We start from the raw sequence: 17,634 nt of genomic DNA on the forward strand, positions 1-17,634 counted from the left end.
AAGGGCTCTAAGACAAAATGTTTAAAATAGTTTTTAAAATAGTAAATGTATATGGTATTGTCTTATTCATGTTTATTAAAGTTCTTATGTGTCTCTGTATAAATACGTTATGTGTGCACATACTTACATATGCATATGTAGAAAAAGGATTGGAAGGAAATTCACCAAACTATTCAATGTGTTTCCTTCATGGATAGGCGTAGTGGTGAGAGAAGCCTCCTCTGAAGACTTAAGTATGGCTTAAATCTCATATACTGAGAATTATTCATATATTACTTATCAGATAAAAATAAAGCAGTTAATTAAAAATTAAGTTCCCATTACATTTACATCATTCTGTCATTTGCTTTCAGGTCTGTTTCACTTTCTTTCTTTTTTTTTTTTTTAGATGAAGTCTCGCTCTGTTGCCAGGCTGGGGTGCAGTAGCGTGATCTCAGCTCACTGCAACCTCTGCCTCCCGAATTCAAGCAATTCTCCTGCCTCAGCCTCCCGAGTAGCTGCGACTACAGGCACACGCCACCACGCCTGGCTAATTTTTTTGTATTTTTAGTACAGACGGAGTTTCACCATGTTGGCCAGGATGGTCTCGATCTCCTGACCTAATGATCCGCTGCCTTGGCCTCCCGAAGTGCTGGGATTACAGGTGTGAGTCACTGCACCTGGCCAGGTCTGTTTTTCTTAACATTTTTCTCAGTGTATAATTAATAATGTTCAGAGTTAAAAGTACTACAATAAGAATTTAAAACTACATAAATTAAAAAAAAAAAAATCTCCCAACAATCTCACCACCCAGCTAAACTGTTAACATTTTGGTAAAAGAAAAAAGGGAGGGAAGGGGAAAGTACCACCATGCCTAAATCAGTCACATGAACAACCAAGTTTCTAACACACTATATATTCTGATTTTTTTCATTTAGCGTGATATTTCATTTAGCACGAGGACTTTTCATCGTGTGAAACTTATTCTTTAGAAATGTGATATTTGATGAATGTATGACATTCCATTATATGAATTTGTGTTGTTTTCCATTGTTGGCTAAAGGCTGTAGTAATTATTCTCTGCACATATACTTCAGTATCTCTAATTATTTCCTTACATAGATTCCTAGTAATATATGAATTCGCTGGGGTAAATATAAGCTCTTAAGGCTTCTGAACATTTTACGCTAAGGATGCACCAATTTATACTCTCACTAGCAGGATATAAGTGTCCATCCCACCCTGTCATTGCCATTACTGTTTATTGGTGATTTTTAACCTTACCAATTTGATGGGGGAGGTGGTGTCTAATTGATTATCAATTTGCATTTTTTAAGGCATATATTTGGTTACCAGTAAAGTTAAATATTTTTGTATATGAGTTTGACTTTTTTCCTTTTTTTCCCTAAAATTTCCACTCGAGTATTTGTCATTTTCTCATTCCCTTATGGTATGGATGTATGTGCATGTGTGTTTGCATACTGAACACTGATTCATACAAACACAGTGCTTTATACTGATACACACAAGTAAGATATCACTCCTATGGCCCTTTTTGTCTGTCATGTGTGTTGCAGGTATTTTTCTGAGATTTGTCTTCATTTTATTTACATGTTTTTAAGCAAAATAACATTTTTACCTACTCAGCCTATAAATCTTTCCTTTATTGTTTCTTCCTTGGATTTTATGCTTCTGCTTCCCTATCCTACCATATTTTTTTCAAGAAATTTACTTTTCACTCTACCTCAAGTTGTTGGGACATTTAGAAGGAGGCATAATAAGCCCAAGAAAATTCTATTTCTAAGTAGAGTTCACTAAATATATTTCATCCCAAATAAAACTCAAGAATAGTAATATAACTGCAGAGAATATGAAGGAGCTGTCCCCAAACCTCCTACAAGAAATAAATTAGGGTTCAGTTTCTCCCTGTTGCTTCTAGAAGAAGTCAAGTTCAAGTGGTGAGTTGACATCTGACTAATTAGGTATAAATCAAATCTGCCAATGACAAGGAAACAGCCAGGGACAGGAGCACTCACCTTGAGGCAAAGTAGCCAGGAACCAGCCTAGAGGAGAACACACACACAGCCTCCGGAGGGAGAGTCGCTGGTCATCCCAAACCAGCAGGCAGGTGAGCCTCCATGGGTGATAATTTTTTAAATGTGCTAATAGAAAAAAATTCACCAATTCATCTGCTTCTCCCAATACATCAAATCTCAGCTATTTCAAGGCCAGTTAGAAAAGGTCTTTTCATTTTTAAAAAAACTTTCTCCTGCCTTTGATCTTTTCAACTTCTTTTTACGGAAAATTTCAAATACACAAAAAAGCAGAAAGAAGAGTAAAACGACCCTTCTCACTAAGTCTTATCCAAATGCAACAATGATCAACGTGTGGTCTATCTATTTCATCTACTCTCCCCCGCCCACACTACTCCACCACCCCAATTACAATAAAGCAAACCCCAAGCATCCCCAAGCATTGTATCATTTCCTCTGCAAAGATTTCAGCATGAGATAGGTCTTTTAAGGATATTGTTTCCATTCAGTGACTGCAAAGACTGAAATGTTTCTATTTAAATCATTAGTTGCTGTTCTATTTGCCAGGAAGCACTGAGGTTCTGTCTTCATGTTCTCATGTTTTTGGTGTTCTTCATCCCACTGCAGTCGGACCTCAGATCAGCCGTTCCACTGGAATTATTCTTGTAAAGATGAGCACCTCCTTGTTGCCAAATTCAGTGTTAAGTTTTCAGTACTTCCTTGGCCTTCCTCCACATTTAACCCTACCACACCCTCCCATTGGAAGCTGTTTTTCTCCTCTCGGGACCCGCCTAGGACAATCTGGTGGTTCTTTTGCTAACATGTGGCTTGCTTGTTTGCTCTCTTAACTTTTTCCTTTAGATACAAAAGATGCCACTCAATTTAGGAAGAGAAGGTAAGCAAAAGAAGGACATAATCTCTCACAAGTCCTCCCTTTCCTTTCATAAAGGGATGATATTTGATGTTCACTCATGACTCTGACCTAGAGTTTTCAATCATTTCTGCAGCCCCACACTTCTATCCATTAGCAACGAACCACGAAGTGCCAACCCAACCAAGATCAGTTTCTCTCAGCTTAAAAAGAGAATTCTTATTTTCGTTGTTTTTGAGACAAGATCTCGCTTTGTCACCCAGGCTGGAATGCAGTGATGCAATCACCGCTCACTGCAGCCTCGATCTCTCAGGCTCAAGCGATTCTCCCACCTCAGTGGCCCAAGTAGCTGGGGATACAGGTGCATGCCACCATGCCTGGCTAATTTTTGTATTTTTTGTAGAAACAGGGTTTCACGATGTTGCCCAGGCTGGTCTCAAACTCCTGGATTCAAGGGATCCACCCACCACAGCCTTCCCAAGTGCTGGGGTTACAGGCATGAGCCACCGTGCCCAAATTCTTAAAAGCCTCTCTCTCTCCCTTTTACTGCCTTTACAAATACTTTTTCCCCCAATGGCTAAAATACATTTCTGTTACAACCACACAAGAAATTGGACTACTTTTTATTTGAGCAGAAAATGAAAATGGCCTCAAGTAGGGACGTATAGACAATCAGTTTACCTCATCAAAGACCTTAGACACGACATGCTTGTCCAGGACGGGAACATAGGTGGAGCTGTGCGGGACTGCTGCCACTGACAAGGCATCCATGAGGGTGAGTTTCTTGGCGACCAAGCCATAGGTCTTCAGCCAGTTTTCTGAAGACACATCTGAAGAACTAAGAACACAAGGAGGTGGTGTTTTAAAATTTACAACTTGATGGCTAACCAACAGAAGCATAACAGAACTGTCTTTGTCAAATTAAAGAACTCACTCGTGGTCATAAACCTGGCTTCCTTCTCGTGTCACCTTCTCTGACGATTTGTCATCCAGCCACTCCTCAGCCAGCAGGATGCTCATTTCTGTGGAAGGGGAAGTGGCAGTTGTATATTTTCCTCACATATGGGTTTTACATAAAATGCAAAGGGATCACGCTTGTCTCAGTTCAGCTGTGACTGATTGCTAATAAATGGACCACATTTCAGAGAACATATCCTGATTTGTCAGAGCGGGCTCTCAGGCAAGATTCCTTTGCAATTTACACTACAGACCAATGCATGGGTAAATACGGCACTACCACTGTTTTGAGACAATGAGACATATTCATTCTTTCATTCAGAAAACACACCTCTAAAAAGTGTGCAATAAAAATACCATTAACCAATGATTGTTCAATATTGACCTTTTGGACTCCCCCAAATTATATGAGAGCCTTGATCAACATTTTAATTTCTGAGAGATTGTTTAGTGGTTCTTCAGCTTTCTGTAGAAAACCAAAAAACCTGTTAGGTCCTGTTTAGTTGTAAGTTCAAATTTTCAAATTAATATTTGGGGTTTTAAATATATCCTTATATAAACGTGTATTTATAAATGAAAAGGGATATTTGTTGAATGAGCAGCATTCAGAAGGAGGCGTGTTTGGGTGTGAGCTAGTTAAATAGCTAAGAAATCATATCCCAATCATCATTTGATAAGCCCTTTAAGGAATGTGCATGTAGACAACTTAGGAAATATGGCAGGTTAATTGAAAGGGAGCCACTGTGCCCGGCCAAAATCCCAGCACTTTGGGAGGCCAAGGCGGGTGGCTCACTTGAGGTCAGGAGTTTGAGACTAGCCTGACCAATATGGTGGAACCCTGTCTCTACTAAAAATACAAAAATTAGCTTGGCCTGTTGGCGGCTGCCTGTAATCCCAGCTACTCGGGAGGCTGAGGCAGGAGAATTACTTGAACCGCGGAGGCAGAGGTTGCAGTGAGCCGAGATCACGCCACTGCACTCCAGCCTAGGTAACAAAGTGAGACTCTACCTCAAAAAAAAAAAAAAAGTGCAGAAAAGATATCAGACAGATCAGCAATGAAGAAAACAGAGTTCTAAATTAAACTATGACTGTGTAGCCACAGGGGCACATTTGCCACTCGGCCACTTCCTACTCCCTAGGGGATTGTGTGTATATGTGTGTGTTTAACTGGGATTTTAAATGTATCAACCATTTGAAATAAAAGAAAAATGTTACAGGCATCAAATGTTTCAAAACTTATTACTTTAAGATGAATAATTTTATCAATAGTAATAAAAATTGAGTGGAAACATCACATTTTCCTCATATGCAGTCCCCAAAAGGCTGACAATTTGGACCAGAGAGGGGCTCATCTGATAGCATCATCCATTGAAGAAAGGGAAGAAAAAAAATCAACTATGAAATATGACAGTTTCAAAATCAAACCATGGAGGGGCAGCAGCATGACCATAGTTATGTGAGCCACGTGTGTATTAAACACCCAGGCACCATAAGCACAAGGCCAGCTCTCAGAAAATCCAGGTCATAAAGCAGGCAGACCTGACTTACAAGGGATTCCTTTGAATAGGAAGCAATCTGGGCCCATTTAAAATATGATTTCCCCAACATATCTACACACAGCTCTTTCTGGAACAGATACATTGTGGAAAGGGAGGTTGGTTGGCCACAGAGACGCTTTCCGGCTTGCCTTTGTCACTTAGAGCAGTCCTCCGGCTGCTGGCATTGGAGAGGCCATCCTTCCTTTCACTGCAAGCTGAGCTCCTGAGGGAGGACATCTGGCTTCTGAGCAGGCTGGTTTTGGTTGATTCTGTTGGTATCACAGAGGGAAGAGTTAAAGGAATTGGGGATGGAAGGAGATGCTTCATTAGATATAACTATTTTATCAGCTCCTTAAAGTAAGAATGCAACCTTTGTTTCCCAAACCTCTGAGGATGGTGCTGCCACAAACTGAATGCTGCCAGGATGCCCTGCTCCCTTTATCTGAATTTAAGCTGGACCCCTCCTGGAGAGAAGTCAGCTTCCACACTCATTCAGGCTGCCGGCAGAACCCAGCTCCTTGCAGTTGTAGGACTGAGGCCCCATTTCCTTGCTGACTGTAGCCCAGCGGCCTCTCTCAGCTGCTTAAGGCATCTGTATTACTTTTCACATGACTCTTCCATCTTCAAGCCAGTAATAGCACATTGAATTCCTCTTGTGGTTCAAATCTCTCTTTCTCTTCTGCCACCAGCTGGAAATAGCTCCTGCTTTTCACGGTTCCCACAGTTACACTGGACCCACCTAGATAACCCTGTCTAGGTCAGCATAACCTGGTCATGAGAGTGACGTGTCATCATATTCAAAGATTGCAGGGTTCGGGGCAGGACATCTTTGGTAAGCCATTCTAGAAATTCTGCCCACCACAGTTGCTGTCCAGATCTTTGTTTATGTTATTTTCTACCCTGTGATGTGTCCCTTCTACAGGCAAATGACAACTTAGCAAATATTGACCTTGAATCTGTGTGCTTTAGAGGACAATGAGCCTGTGCCAAGTCATCTTGATTACTTTTTATATTTGATAACATAAACCACACTAATTGTAATGTAGTCTGTACTTCATAATTTGGAGGCTTTAGAAGTACCTAGTTCCAAGGCTTTATGTCAGCGTTCGTGAATGAAATGTGTCTGTGTTTTCACTGAGAGGACTTACCCTCTCCTACAAGAAATCAGATAGTTAGAGTGAAGATTAGCTAGTAATCTGCAAATGGGTAGCTTTCACACAGAAAAGTAACACCAGTGGTCTCCATGCATAGAGAAGGAGTGTGCTATACGGTAATCATTGTTTTTCTAGGCAACAAAAGGGTAAGCCCTGCCTTGATTGTCTCTGTACCCAGGAACTAAGAAAGCTAAATTTTCTTAGAAGCTATGTCTGTGAGAAAGAGATAAACAATCCAAATCAGAGAGCTGAGCTCCTGCCAGTGTCCACACTGGCAGCCCACCTTGACCAACATTACCAGGCAAAACAATCAGATTTACGTGAGCCAAATGAAAATGAAATTTAGCTCCCCAAGTCTCCAAACATAAAAACTATACCATTCCCAAAGGCCACAAATACGGAATGAAACATTTATCTAGCAGTGGAGTCAAACAGTTAGCCCCTCCTCCGACTCTTTAGGATCAGTCACGGCATTTCACCACTCCTCTACATCACAAATAGAAACAAAATAGAAACTCAGCACATGATTGTCTCCCAATACCGAGCATCCCAAATCTAAGTGGAATGGTGGCAGTGACAATTGGCCATTAAAATATTTAAGACAAGTAGCAACTCTGGCAAAACTCAGGTTCACTGGAACAGGCAGGCAGGACTGGAAAAAGGGATGCAGCCACAAAAGTGGCCAGTGTGGGAAGGCTGTTTGTTCCCATGTACGATGCTGCTCCCTTGTACAGAGATAGCAGGAGCAAGAGGGCCAATCTTCAGTTAGTGGCCCGTTCCGGGACACCTCTTTGTCCCTGTGGGTTCAAGGCCCTCCTCCCTGCCAGCAATGTGGGGACACCTCAGAGACAACACTGGGGGAAGCTGCTGCAACTCTCCCCTCGGAGACATCTAACATCCTGGTCTGAGGGGATCCCTGCTGCCACCTCAGGGAGCACCAGCAGGGACCAGTAGGAGCCCCAGAAACACCATAAAAACAAGCACCAAAATATTAACAATACCACAGAGCCTGTGAAAATTAAATCGCCATCAGAACCACAGCCCACAAAAGTAGGTCAAGGCCCACATGCTAAATTTAAACAGGGTGACTACTTCATAAAATAAAATACTTAAATGAGATGCAGAGTTCCTAACATAATAGACAAAATGTCCAAGATACTATCAAAAATCACCCATCATATCAGTAACTAGAAAAGCAATCACACCTTCAATCAGAAAAAGCAAATGCATGATGCCAACACCAAGAAGAATCAGGAGCTGGAATTATCTGACAAGGATTTTAAAGAGGCTACCCATAAAAGTACTTCAACAATTAATTATACATTCTCTGGAAACAAATGAACAAATAGAAAGAAAAGCAAGAAAGCCTCTAGCTAGATAGATAGAAAAAAGGCAAAAAGAGAGAAGACAGATCAAAGCACTAATATCGAGAGTTCATTGCTAAAGATCTTGCAGCCATTAAAAAGCTAACAAGGGGATATAATAAACAACTTTGCCCTCATAAATTTGATAAATTAGAAACAATAGACCAATTACTCAAAAACCACAAAGTGCCAAAACTCGACCAAGCTGAAATGGACAATATCCTTAAAACCATTACAGAAATTGCATTCATCATGAAAAATCTGGAAAAGAAATCCCTAGGCCCAAATGGCTCCATGATAACTCTACCAAACATTCAAAGAAGAATTACATCAATTTCTCCCAGGAATAGAAGAGGAGGGACAATTTTCCAACCCACTTGGTGAGGACACTATTAGCTTGATACCAAAGCTGGATGAAGTCAGTGTTAAAAAAGAAAAATAAAAAAAACTATAGATCAATAGCTTTCATGAACTTTGATACCAAAATCCTCAATAAAATACTAGCAAACGGAATCCAGCAATGTATTAAAATAATTATACATTGAGACTTAGTGGGAAATATTCCAAGATATACAAGGCTGCTTCCACATTTGAAAATCAATTGATGTCATCCACCATTTCAATAGACTAAAGAAGAAAAAGCCTATATCAGTTGACACAGAAAAAGCATTTGATAAAATCCAGCATCCATTCATGATAAAAACTCTCAGAAAGCTAGAAATGTGTGGAACTTCCTTAACTGGATAGAGGCTTTCTTTAATTTTTTTCTAGAAGTGTTATAGTTTTCTGTTTTACATTTAAATCCACGGTACATGTGAGGTTAAGGTCGAGTTTCTTTTCCTTTTTTGACTGTAGATATTGCTTCAGCATCTTTGTTGAAAAGGCTATACTCCCTCCATTGAGTTAATTTTGCACCTTTGTCAAATCATTTGGGTATATCTGTGTGGATTAAATCTAGGTCCTATTCCACCTATCCCTCTGCTAATACCACACCGTCTTGATTAATGTGGTTATGTGGTAAGCCTTAATGTCCAGTACAGTGATTTCTCCAACTTTAGTCTCTTTTTCAAAATTATTTTAGCTATTGTAGAACCTGATGTTTCTGTATATATTTTAGAATATGCTTGTATATGTTTATAAAAACATTTTTGGGATTCTATTAGGAATTTCATTAAACCTATAGATAAATGAGCTGAGAATTGTCATCTATCACACCAATTCATTCAACCTATGAACATGGTGTCTCAATTTATTTAGATCTTCTTTAGTGTCTTACAGCAGAATTTTGTAATTTTCAGCAAACGGGTTCTGCACATACTTTGTTACATGTTCACCTAATTATTTTATTTTATTTGGAGCAATTATGAATGACTTTAATATAGGTTGCTGTATGTTCACCGTTAGTATATCAAAATGCAATTGGTTTTGTGTGTCCCGTAGCCAGAGACCTTGCTGAACTCAGTAGCTCTAGGACTTGTATTTTTGGTACATCCCTTGCTGTTTTCTACATAGACAATACAATATCTGCAAATAGGGACAGTTTTATTTCTTCCTTTCCAATCTTTCTGGCTTTATTATTTCTTCTTGCTTTGTTGCAGTGGCTAGAACTTCCCGTGCTATGTTGAATAAGGGTGGTGAGAGTAGGCATCCTTTCACCCAATTTTAGGGGAAAATAATTCAGTCTTTCACCTTTTAGTTTGATTTTAGCTGCAGGAAGGGTGTGCAAGGGAGGTGGGTGTGGTTATAAAAGGGCAGCATGAAGGATTCCCTAGGTGATGGGACTCTTCTGTATCTTGACTGTAGTGGTGGAAACACAAACCTATACACGTGATCAAACCGTGTAGACCTAAACACACACTGTCAGACACACACACACACATACACACACACACTCACACGGGTACAAGTAAAACTGGACGATTTGAATAAGACCTGTGGATTGCATCAATATCAATATCCTGGTTTCAATATTGGACTATTATTTTGCAAGATGTTACCACTGGGGAAACAGGATGAAGCGTAGGTATATATAAGATCATGTGAATGTACAATTATTTTAATAAAAATTTTAATTTAAAAAACCCACAGGTTTAGTGCTTCTTAAAAATATTATGTGGGTTTAGTTTTATTCTATCTTCTTGCCTTGAAGAGAAACCAGCAAAGAGTCAAGCCATTTTGTTCACTGATACCTGCGTGAAGGACTTTCTTTTTCTGAACCTTTTGATCTGAAAGGCCCCATGGTCCCTTCAACATATTCAGGGATGAAATTTGTGTTGAATCGACATCAGAATGAGGCTTTGCACACTTTTCTGGGGTTGAAATCATAGAACAGATTTCCTTTTGATGCCTGTTTTGATTTAGATAAAAAGTCGAGCAAAAAAAGAGAGAGAAAAGAAAATTTCCATCAAGAAGGCAGAGTTAAGTCAATACATTCATGTTGAACACTGCAAACTTAAAAAAGTGAGCCTTCCCCCATCTGGGTTAATATAAAAATAGTCATTTATCCCTGACTGATGCAGAAGAGTGGACAGGGGCCCAGCCTTGGAGTCAGAAGATACAGCTCACTTCACAGGTCTGGTCCCTCCTGGCTCTGTGACCTCAGTCAAGTCACTCAATCCTCTCTAAACTTCTTCACTTTCCTCATCCATCAACTGCAGGAAACGTCACCTGCACACCTATATAGTGACTACATGGGGCTGATGGGAGGATTCGTAGGAGTGAAAGCCGGTTATAAACAAGTAAGCACTGCAGAAACCCATTCTCTAACCAGTGTCTACCAGCAAGCACTTATAAAAGCTAGAGAAAGGAACTCCTGCCTTGGACCTCCCATGCCAGCACCAGATCCCAGGGAACCATTCTGGAGAATGGAGCGATCCCAGAAACGCTTGCATGTTTTCCCAGATATGACCTTCTCTGAAGCGCTGAAGACAGCAGCCATACAAAGTTTTCCAGAGCAATTTCTGCTCCAACACTGTGACGTGTGCCCTCCCTCCTGCACGACTGCCCCTCGACGCCTCCGTGGAGCACCTGCCCCGGGTTCCATGGCCCTCTGTGGGTCTGTGCCCGCACTGTGCCCCCCACAGCAGAAGGAACCAGACTGACATTCATCTGTGCACCCCGATTCTCTTACTGCATGGTTTGTACTCAATAAATGGCTTGTCATTTACTTGATTCTTAGTTTATTTGTTCAAATTTTTGAAATTTAGAAGCTGTATCTGTGCTTTCCCAAATACTTAAAAAATAATGCCATAAAATCTTATTGTAAGATGGCCATTATAACATTTACCTCTTTTTACCGATTCCACAGTCGTGTCCTACCTTAAGCCCATACAAATGCTTAATTTGCTAACAGGAAGACAGTGCATTTTGTTGAACAATAAATTCTGATTAATAAATGTATTTTCTTTTTTTCCCCCAATTTTCTATCATTCTTTGAAATAAAAAAGACATCTCCTGGCAGGGTAGGCTGTGATACTTGAATATCTGGAAAATATTAAATCATTTTAATAAGATTTGACCAATTTCCTGAGTGTTTGGCAGTGGTTTTGATTTTGTTTAAAAACCACGAATTAGAAACATATAAGAATATAGGATGGGGGCAGACATGAGAAGTCATCTGTCCCAAACCCACCACCACGGCCACCATTTTAAAGATGAGGAAACAGAGACCCACGCAATGGAGAGGCGTGGAGAGAAGTTCGGGCCTCGCCACGGTCACACAGAGGGAAGTCCAGGCCTCGGCCTCCTGATCCCTGAGTCAGAGCTCCTTCCCCACACAGTGCTCCTCTCCGCCCTCTCATTGCTTGGGTCTGGGGGCCTGTCCACACAGCGTGGAGAACATAAAGGGGAATATGTGGCCTCCTCAAGCCCATAATTAAATTAAATTTTTATTAAATTGTTAATTCTCTTTGCTTAAAAAAATCCTAACTTAATCACACTATGTGATTCTTTTCACTAAAAGAAATTTCACAGAGCATTTCAGAAAGGACAAGGGCCCAGCAGGCAAGCCCAGCTCTCAAGAGGCCTCAGCGCAGGGAGACAGGCGGGCAGAGGTGCTCACTTGCTGTCTCCATCCTTTTCTGCATTGTACCACCAGTCCATGATCAAGGACTCAGAATAAAGGTCTTGCATCTTCTCCAGATCACTGTGACCCTGTTCCATTTCCTTAACTAAAAGAGTCAGATCTTCATTCTGCCAAAATGAGAAGTGAATATGCTATAAGACTAGATAAAAAGAGCTCAAATTCCAAACATGTTTCTTTTCTTTTTAGAGACAAGAGGCTCACTATGTTGCCCACGCTGGTCTTGAGCTCCTGGGCTCAAGTGATCCTCTCATCTTGGCCTCCCAAGTACCTGGGACAAAATGTCAAACATTTCTAACAGAAAGCCAACTGTATCAGGAAAAGAAGAATCTAAAGAATTTTATGTTGTTCTTATATTATCCCATTTTTAGCCAGCTTTATTAATGTGTAATTCACATACAACAAGCTGAACATCTGTAAAATGTACCATTTGAAAAGTTTGACATTCCCACCTGCAAAATCATTCTTACAGTCAAAATAATGAACATATTGGTCACCCTCCAAATTCCCTTGTGCCCCATTGTAAATCTGCACACCCTCCTACAAGCCCTCTCCCTCAATTCTCCAGGAACTACTCATTGGCTTTCTGTCACTACACATTAGTTTCAGTTTTCTAGAATTTTATACAAATGGAATCACACAGAAATTACTCTTTTTTCCTGACTTTCTTCACTTATATAATTATTTTAAGATTCACCCATGTTGTAGCATGAATCAATACTTCATTCATTTCTTATTGCTGAGCTGTATTCTATTGTATACTATTTATTAAATACCACAATTTATTTATCCATTCACCGGTTGATGTTGTTTTCAGGTTTGGGCTGTTATAAATAAAGCTACACACATTTGCATACAAGTCTTTGCATGGACGTCGGCTTTCATTCCTCCTGAATAAATATCTAGGAGTAGAATGATTGGACCATGTGGTTTGTGATGTTAAGGTCCTTCACGTCGCTTGTAAGCTGTATTCCTAGGCATTTTATTCTCTTTATAGCAATTGTGAATGGGAGTTCATTCATGATTTGGCTCTCTGCTTGTCTGTTGTTGGAGTATAGGAATGCTTGTGATTTTCGCACATTGAATTTGTATTCTGAGACTTTGCTAAAGTTGCTTATCAGCTGAAGGAGTTTTTGGGCTGAGACGATGGGGTTTTCTAAATATACAATGATGTCATCTGCAAACAGAGACAATTTGACTTCTTCTCTTCCTATTTGAACACCCTTTATTTCTTTCTCTTGCCTGATTGCCCTGGCCAGAAATCCAACACCATGTTGAATAGGAGTGGTGAGAGAGGGCATCCTTGTCTTGTGCCAGTTTTCAAAGGGAATGCTTCTGGCTTTTGCCCATTCAGTATGATATTGGCTATGGGTTTGTCATAAATGGCTCTTATTATTTTAAGATATGTTCCATCAGTACCTAGTTTATGGAGAGTTTTTAACCTGAAGGGATGTTGAATTTTACGATGTTGACCCTCTTTTCATGTGCTTCTTTGCCATCTGTAGATTCTCTTCAGTGAAATGTCTGTGCATACATTTTGCCTATTTTCTGATTAGATGGTTTGTTTTCTACGGTTGAGTTTTAAGAGTTCTTCATATATTCTAGATACTAAGACCTTTGTCTGACATGTCATTTGCAGATACTTTCTGTAAGTCTGCAGCTCATCTTTTTATGTTCTTAACAGGGTCTCCCACAGAGTGAAAGCTTTTAATTTTGATGAGGTCCAATCTATTAATCCTTCCTTTTATGGATAATGCTTTTGGAATCAAGACTAAAAATCCTTTGGTAGCCCAACATCCCCATAATTTTTCCCACATTTCTTTCTAGAAGTTTTACAGTTTTATGTTTTAGATTTAAGTCCACACTCCATTTTGAGTTAAGATGTCCATGAGGTATGAGGTTTAGGTTGGGGTTTATTATTTTGCCTTTGGATATCCAATTGCTCCAACCATTTATTGAGATGGCTATCCTTCCTCCGCTGGATTGCTTTTGCATCTTTGTCAAAAATCAGTCGAGCATGTTGTGTGGGTGTATTTCTATAACTGTTCCATTGGTCTACGTGTCTGTTTCTCCACCAGAGCAAATACATCTTGATGAATGCAGCTACATAGTAAGCCTTAATACTAGGTATAATGATTCTTCCCACTTTATTTTTCTTTTTCAAGATTGTTTAAACTTTTTTAGAGCCTGTGACTTGTCATATAAATTTCAGATAAGCTTAACTATGTCTGTAAAAAACTTTTCTGGGGTTTTTATAGAAATTTTGATAAACCTATAGATCAAGCTGGGGAGAACTGACGTCTCTAATATGTTAAGTCGTTCAATCCATGAACAGGACATGTCTTTCCATTTATTTAGATCTTCTTTGATATCTTCAGCATTTTGTAAGTTTCAACATAAAACTTCTGTACATACTTTTTTAGGTGCATAAATATTTCATCTTATTTGAAACTCAATTGTAAGTGGTATTGGGTATTTAATTTTCACTTCCACATGCTCACTGTTACTTTATCAAAATATGATTGAAGTGTGTGTATTAATTTTGTGACTTTGCTGAAATCTCGTAAAAGTTCCATTTTTTTTTTTTTGTAGATCTCCTGGGGTTTTCTATGTAGATAATACATTACCTACACATAAAAAGTTTTATTTCTTCCTTCCCAATCTGTATGCCTTTTATTTCTTTTCTTGCCTTGTTGCCATGGTTAGAACTTTCAGTAGTATGCTGAATCACAGAGGTGAGAATAGATGTCTTTGACTCTTCTAATCTTAAGAGGAAATCATTCAGCCTTTCACTACTAAGTATGACTTTAGCTGTAGGTATTGATGTTCTTATTAAGTTGAGGAAGTTCTCTTATTTCTATTTTGCTGAGAGTTTTTATTATGAATGGTGTGGAATTTGGTCCAGGCTTTTTCTGCATCAATTGATAAAACCATATGATTTTTCTTCTTTAGCCTGTTGATATGCTGGATTATACTAATAGATTTTCTAATGTTGAAACAATCAATTACAAATTTCTTGAAACAAATGAACAAATATTTCCAATATACAAAAACAAATAGCCAGGTGGGGCGGCTCATGCCTGTAACCCCAGCACATTGGGAAGCCAAGGCAGGTGGATCACATGAAGTCAGGAGTTCGAGATCAGCCTGGCCAACATGGGGAAACCCCGTCTCTATTAAAAATACAAATTAGCTGGGCATGGTGGCCAGTGCCTACATAATCCCAGCTACTTGGGAGGCTGAGGCAGAAGAATTGCTTGAACCATAGAGGTGGAGACTGCAGTGAGCCAAGATTGCACCACTGCGCTCCAGCCTGGGTAAAAAAAAAGAACAAATATTCTTGTACATATGGAGTAAGTCCCCCTTGATCATAGTGTATAATTTTTAATACATTGCTGGATTCATTTTACTAATATTTTGTTGAGGATTTTTGCATGATGTATTTCAAAAAATCCTTTTAGTTGAACCTACCTATGTAGAATTAAAGTGAGATTCTCAAAAGCAGCACATAGTTTGGTTGTGTTCTTTTTTTTTTTTTAATTCACACTGCCAGTATCTGTCTTTTGATTGGTGTGATTAGACCATTAATTTAAAAAGTATTATTGACATGTTAGCACTTACTTCCAGTATTTTATGGTTTGTTTTCTCATTCCTCTGTTTGTCTTTCCTTGCCTTCCTTCAGGTTATTTAAACTTTTTTTTTCTTACAATTCTATTTTGATTTATTTACAGAGTTTTTGAATGTAGCCCTTTGTATTGCTCTTGTAATGAATCTTGTCAGTATGACAGCATATATATGTAACTTATAACAGTCCCAGCATCAACATTTTACTCCTTCAATGAAAATATGTAAACATCACTTCCATTCAGGTCCCTTTACCTTCTCCAGCTTTAAATATTATTGTCTTCAGTGTTAGGTGATGTTACAACTTTTGTTTCAATCATTAAAAATATGATTTGTAAATCTCATGAAGAAAAGGATAGATCTATTATATCTCCCCATATTTCTGCTCTTTCTTCTTTTCTTTCCGGTGCTCCAATTATTTCTTTTATAATTTCTTTCTGATGCTCCAATTATTTCTTTTATAATCTCTTCTTTTCTTTCTGATGCTCCAATTATTTCTTTTATAATTTCCTTTAGCTTGAAAACCCTCCTGTAAACAATCAATAAAAATAAGTTTTCTAACAATAAGTTCTTTTAGTTTTATTTATCTGAGAATATTTTTATTTCCCCTTCATCCTTGAAGGATAGTTTTGTGAAATATAAAGTTTGGGGTTGCTAATACCTGTAATCTTAGCACTTTGAGAGGCTGAGGCAGGAGGACTGCTTGAGGCCAGGAGTTCAAGACCAGCCTGGGCGACATAGTGTGACCCTATCTCTACAAATAAAAAAATTAGCCACGCATGGTGGCACACGCCTGTAGTCCTAGCTACTTGGAAGGCTGAGGCAGGAGAATCACAGGAGCCCAACAGTTTAAGGCTTCAGTGAGCCAAGATTGTGTCACTGCACTCCAGCCTGGGTGATGGAGTAAAACCGTTGTCTCTAAAAATAAAATAAAATAAAATAAAAGTAAAATAATAAAATTCATGGTTAATGGTTCTTTCCTTTCATATTTGAAAAATATCATGCCATTTTCCCCCTGGCTTCTTTGGTCTTGAACAGAAAGTCTGCTGTCAAATCTGCAATTGAATTGGTGTCATTTTTCTCATTTTTTTCTTTGTCTTTAATTTTCAAACGTTTAACTATGACATGTCTTGGCCTGGATTTCTTTGGGCTTATCCTGTTTGGAGTTTACTCAGATTCTTGAATCTGTATATTTGTATATTTCACCAACTTTGGGAAGTTTTCAGTTATTATTTTGTCACTTTTTTTTCAGTCCCATTTTTCCTTCTTGTCTCTTTGGTGGACTCCAATGATACTAATGCTAGATATTTTGTCATTGTCTCACAGGTCCTCATGGCTCTATTTACTTTTTTTTTTTTTTTTTTTTGTCTATTTTCTCTCTGTTGTTTAGAGTGACTGAATTTTGTTGTTCTGACCTCAAGTTCACTGACATTATCCTGTCATCTCCACTTCACTATTGAACCTATCTACTGAGGTTTTAAAATTTTCTGTTCTTGTATTTTTCAGTTCTCAAAGTTCCACTTGGAATTTTTTTTATAATTCCTACTTATATTCTGAGATTGCCTATTTGTTCATTTGTTTCAAGAGGATTTGTAATTGATTGTTGAAGCATTTTTATGACAGCTTCTTTAAAATCCTTGCAGGTCATTCCAATATATGATTCATCTCAGTGTTGGCATCATTTGTTTGTCATTTCTCATTCAAATTGGGGCTTTCTTGGCTGTTTGTGTGATGGGCACTTTTTTTACTGGATCCTAGGTATTTCCTATTGTGTGAGAAGATTCTGGGTCCTATTTAAAATCTTTTATTTTACTTGGTAGTTGCCCTGCTTAAATTTAGCATGTGAGATTTGTCCTACTTCTGTGGGTCTTTGCTCCAATGGCAGTTTGATGTTCAGAAGCTTTTGGTATTATCTTGGTCTTCTTTGCTAATCTGGTGCCATTCTGGACCCCACTGGTCCTTGCTGGTGCTGCCTTAAGAGACAGGAGGCGTTTCCCTCCGTCAGGCTTCCAGGTGTCTCTTGGTGCCTCCCC

At 38.9% G+C, this 17,634-nt stretch overlaps 1 protein-coding gene across 4 annotated transcripts in view; it reads right to left on the minus strand.

Moving 5' to 3' along the window:
• VWA3B (von Willebrand factor A domain containing 3B) overlaps positions 1-17,634 on the minus strand; it is a 226,604-nt gene that overhangs the window by 69,882 nt on the left and 139,088 nt on the right. For all 4 annotated transcript variants that reach the window (XR_008624313.1, XR_008624314.1, XM_024927776.5 and 1 more), the window contains 5 exons: positions 11,957-12,087; positions 10,086-10,243; positions 5,528-5,647; positions 3,818-3,905; positions 3,565-3,721 (listed from right to left, as the gene is read on the minus strand). Coding sequence is in view for 2 of the 4 variants with exons in the window: in XM_024927776.5 (XP_024783544.1) it covers positions 3,565-3,721; positions 3,818-3,905; positions 5,528-5,647; positions 10,086-10,243; positions 11,957-12,087 (654 nt within the window). In the remaining 2 variants the exon portion in view is untranslated. The remainder of the gene's footprint in view (positions 1-3,564; positions 3,722-3,817; positions 3,906-5,527; positions 5,648-10,085; positions 10,244-11,956; positions 12,088-17,634) is intronic.

Source organism: Pan paniscus, chromosome 12 (assembly GCF_029289425.2).
Source record: "Pan paniscus chromosome 12, NHGRI_mPanPan1-v2.0_pri, whole genome shotgun sequence".
Lineage (NCBI taxonomy): Eukaryota > Metazoa > Chordata > Mammalia > Primates > Hominidae > Pan > Pan paniscus.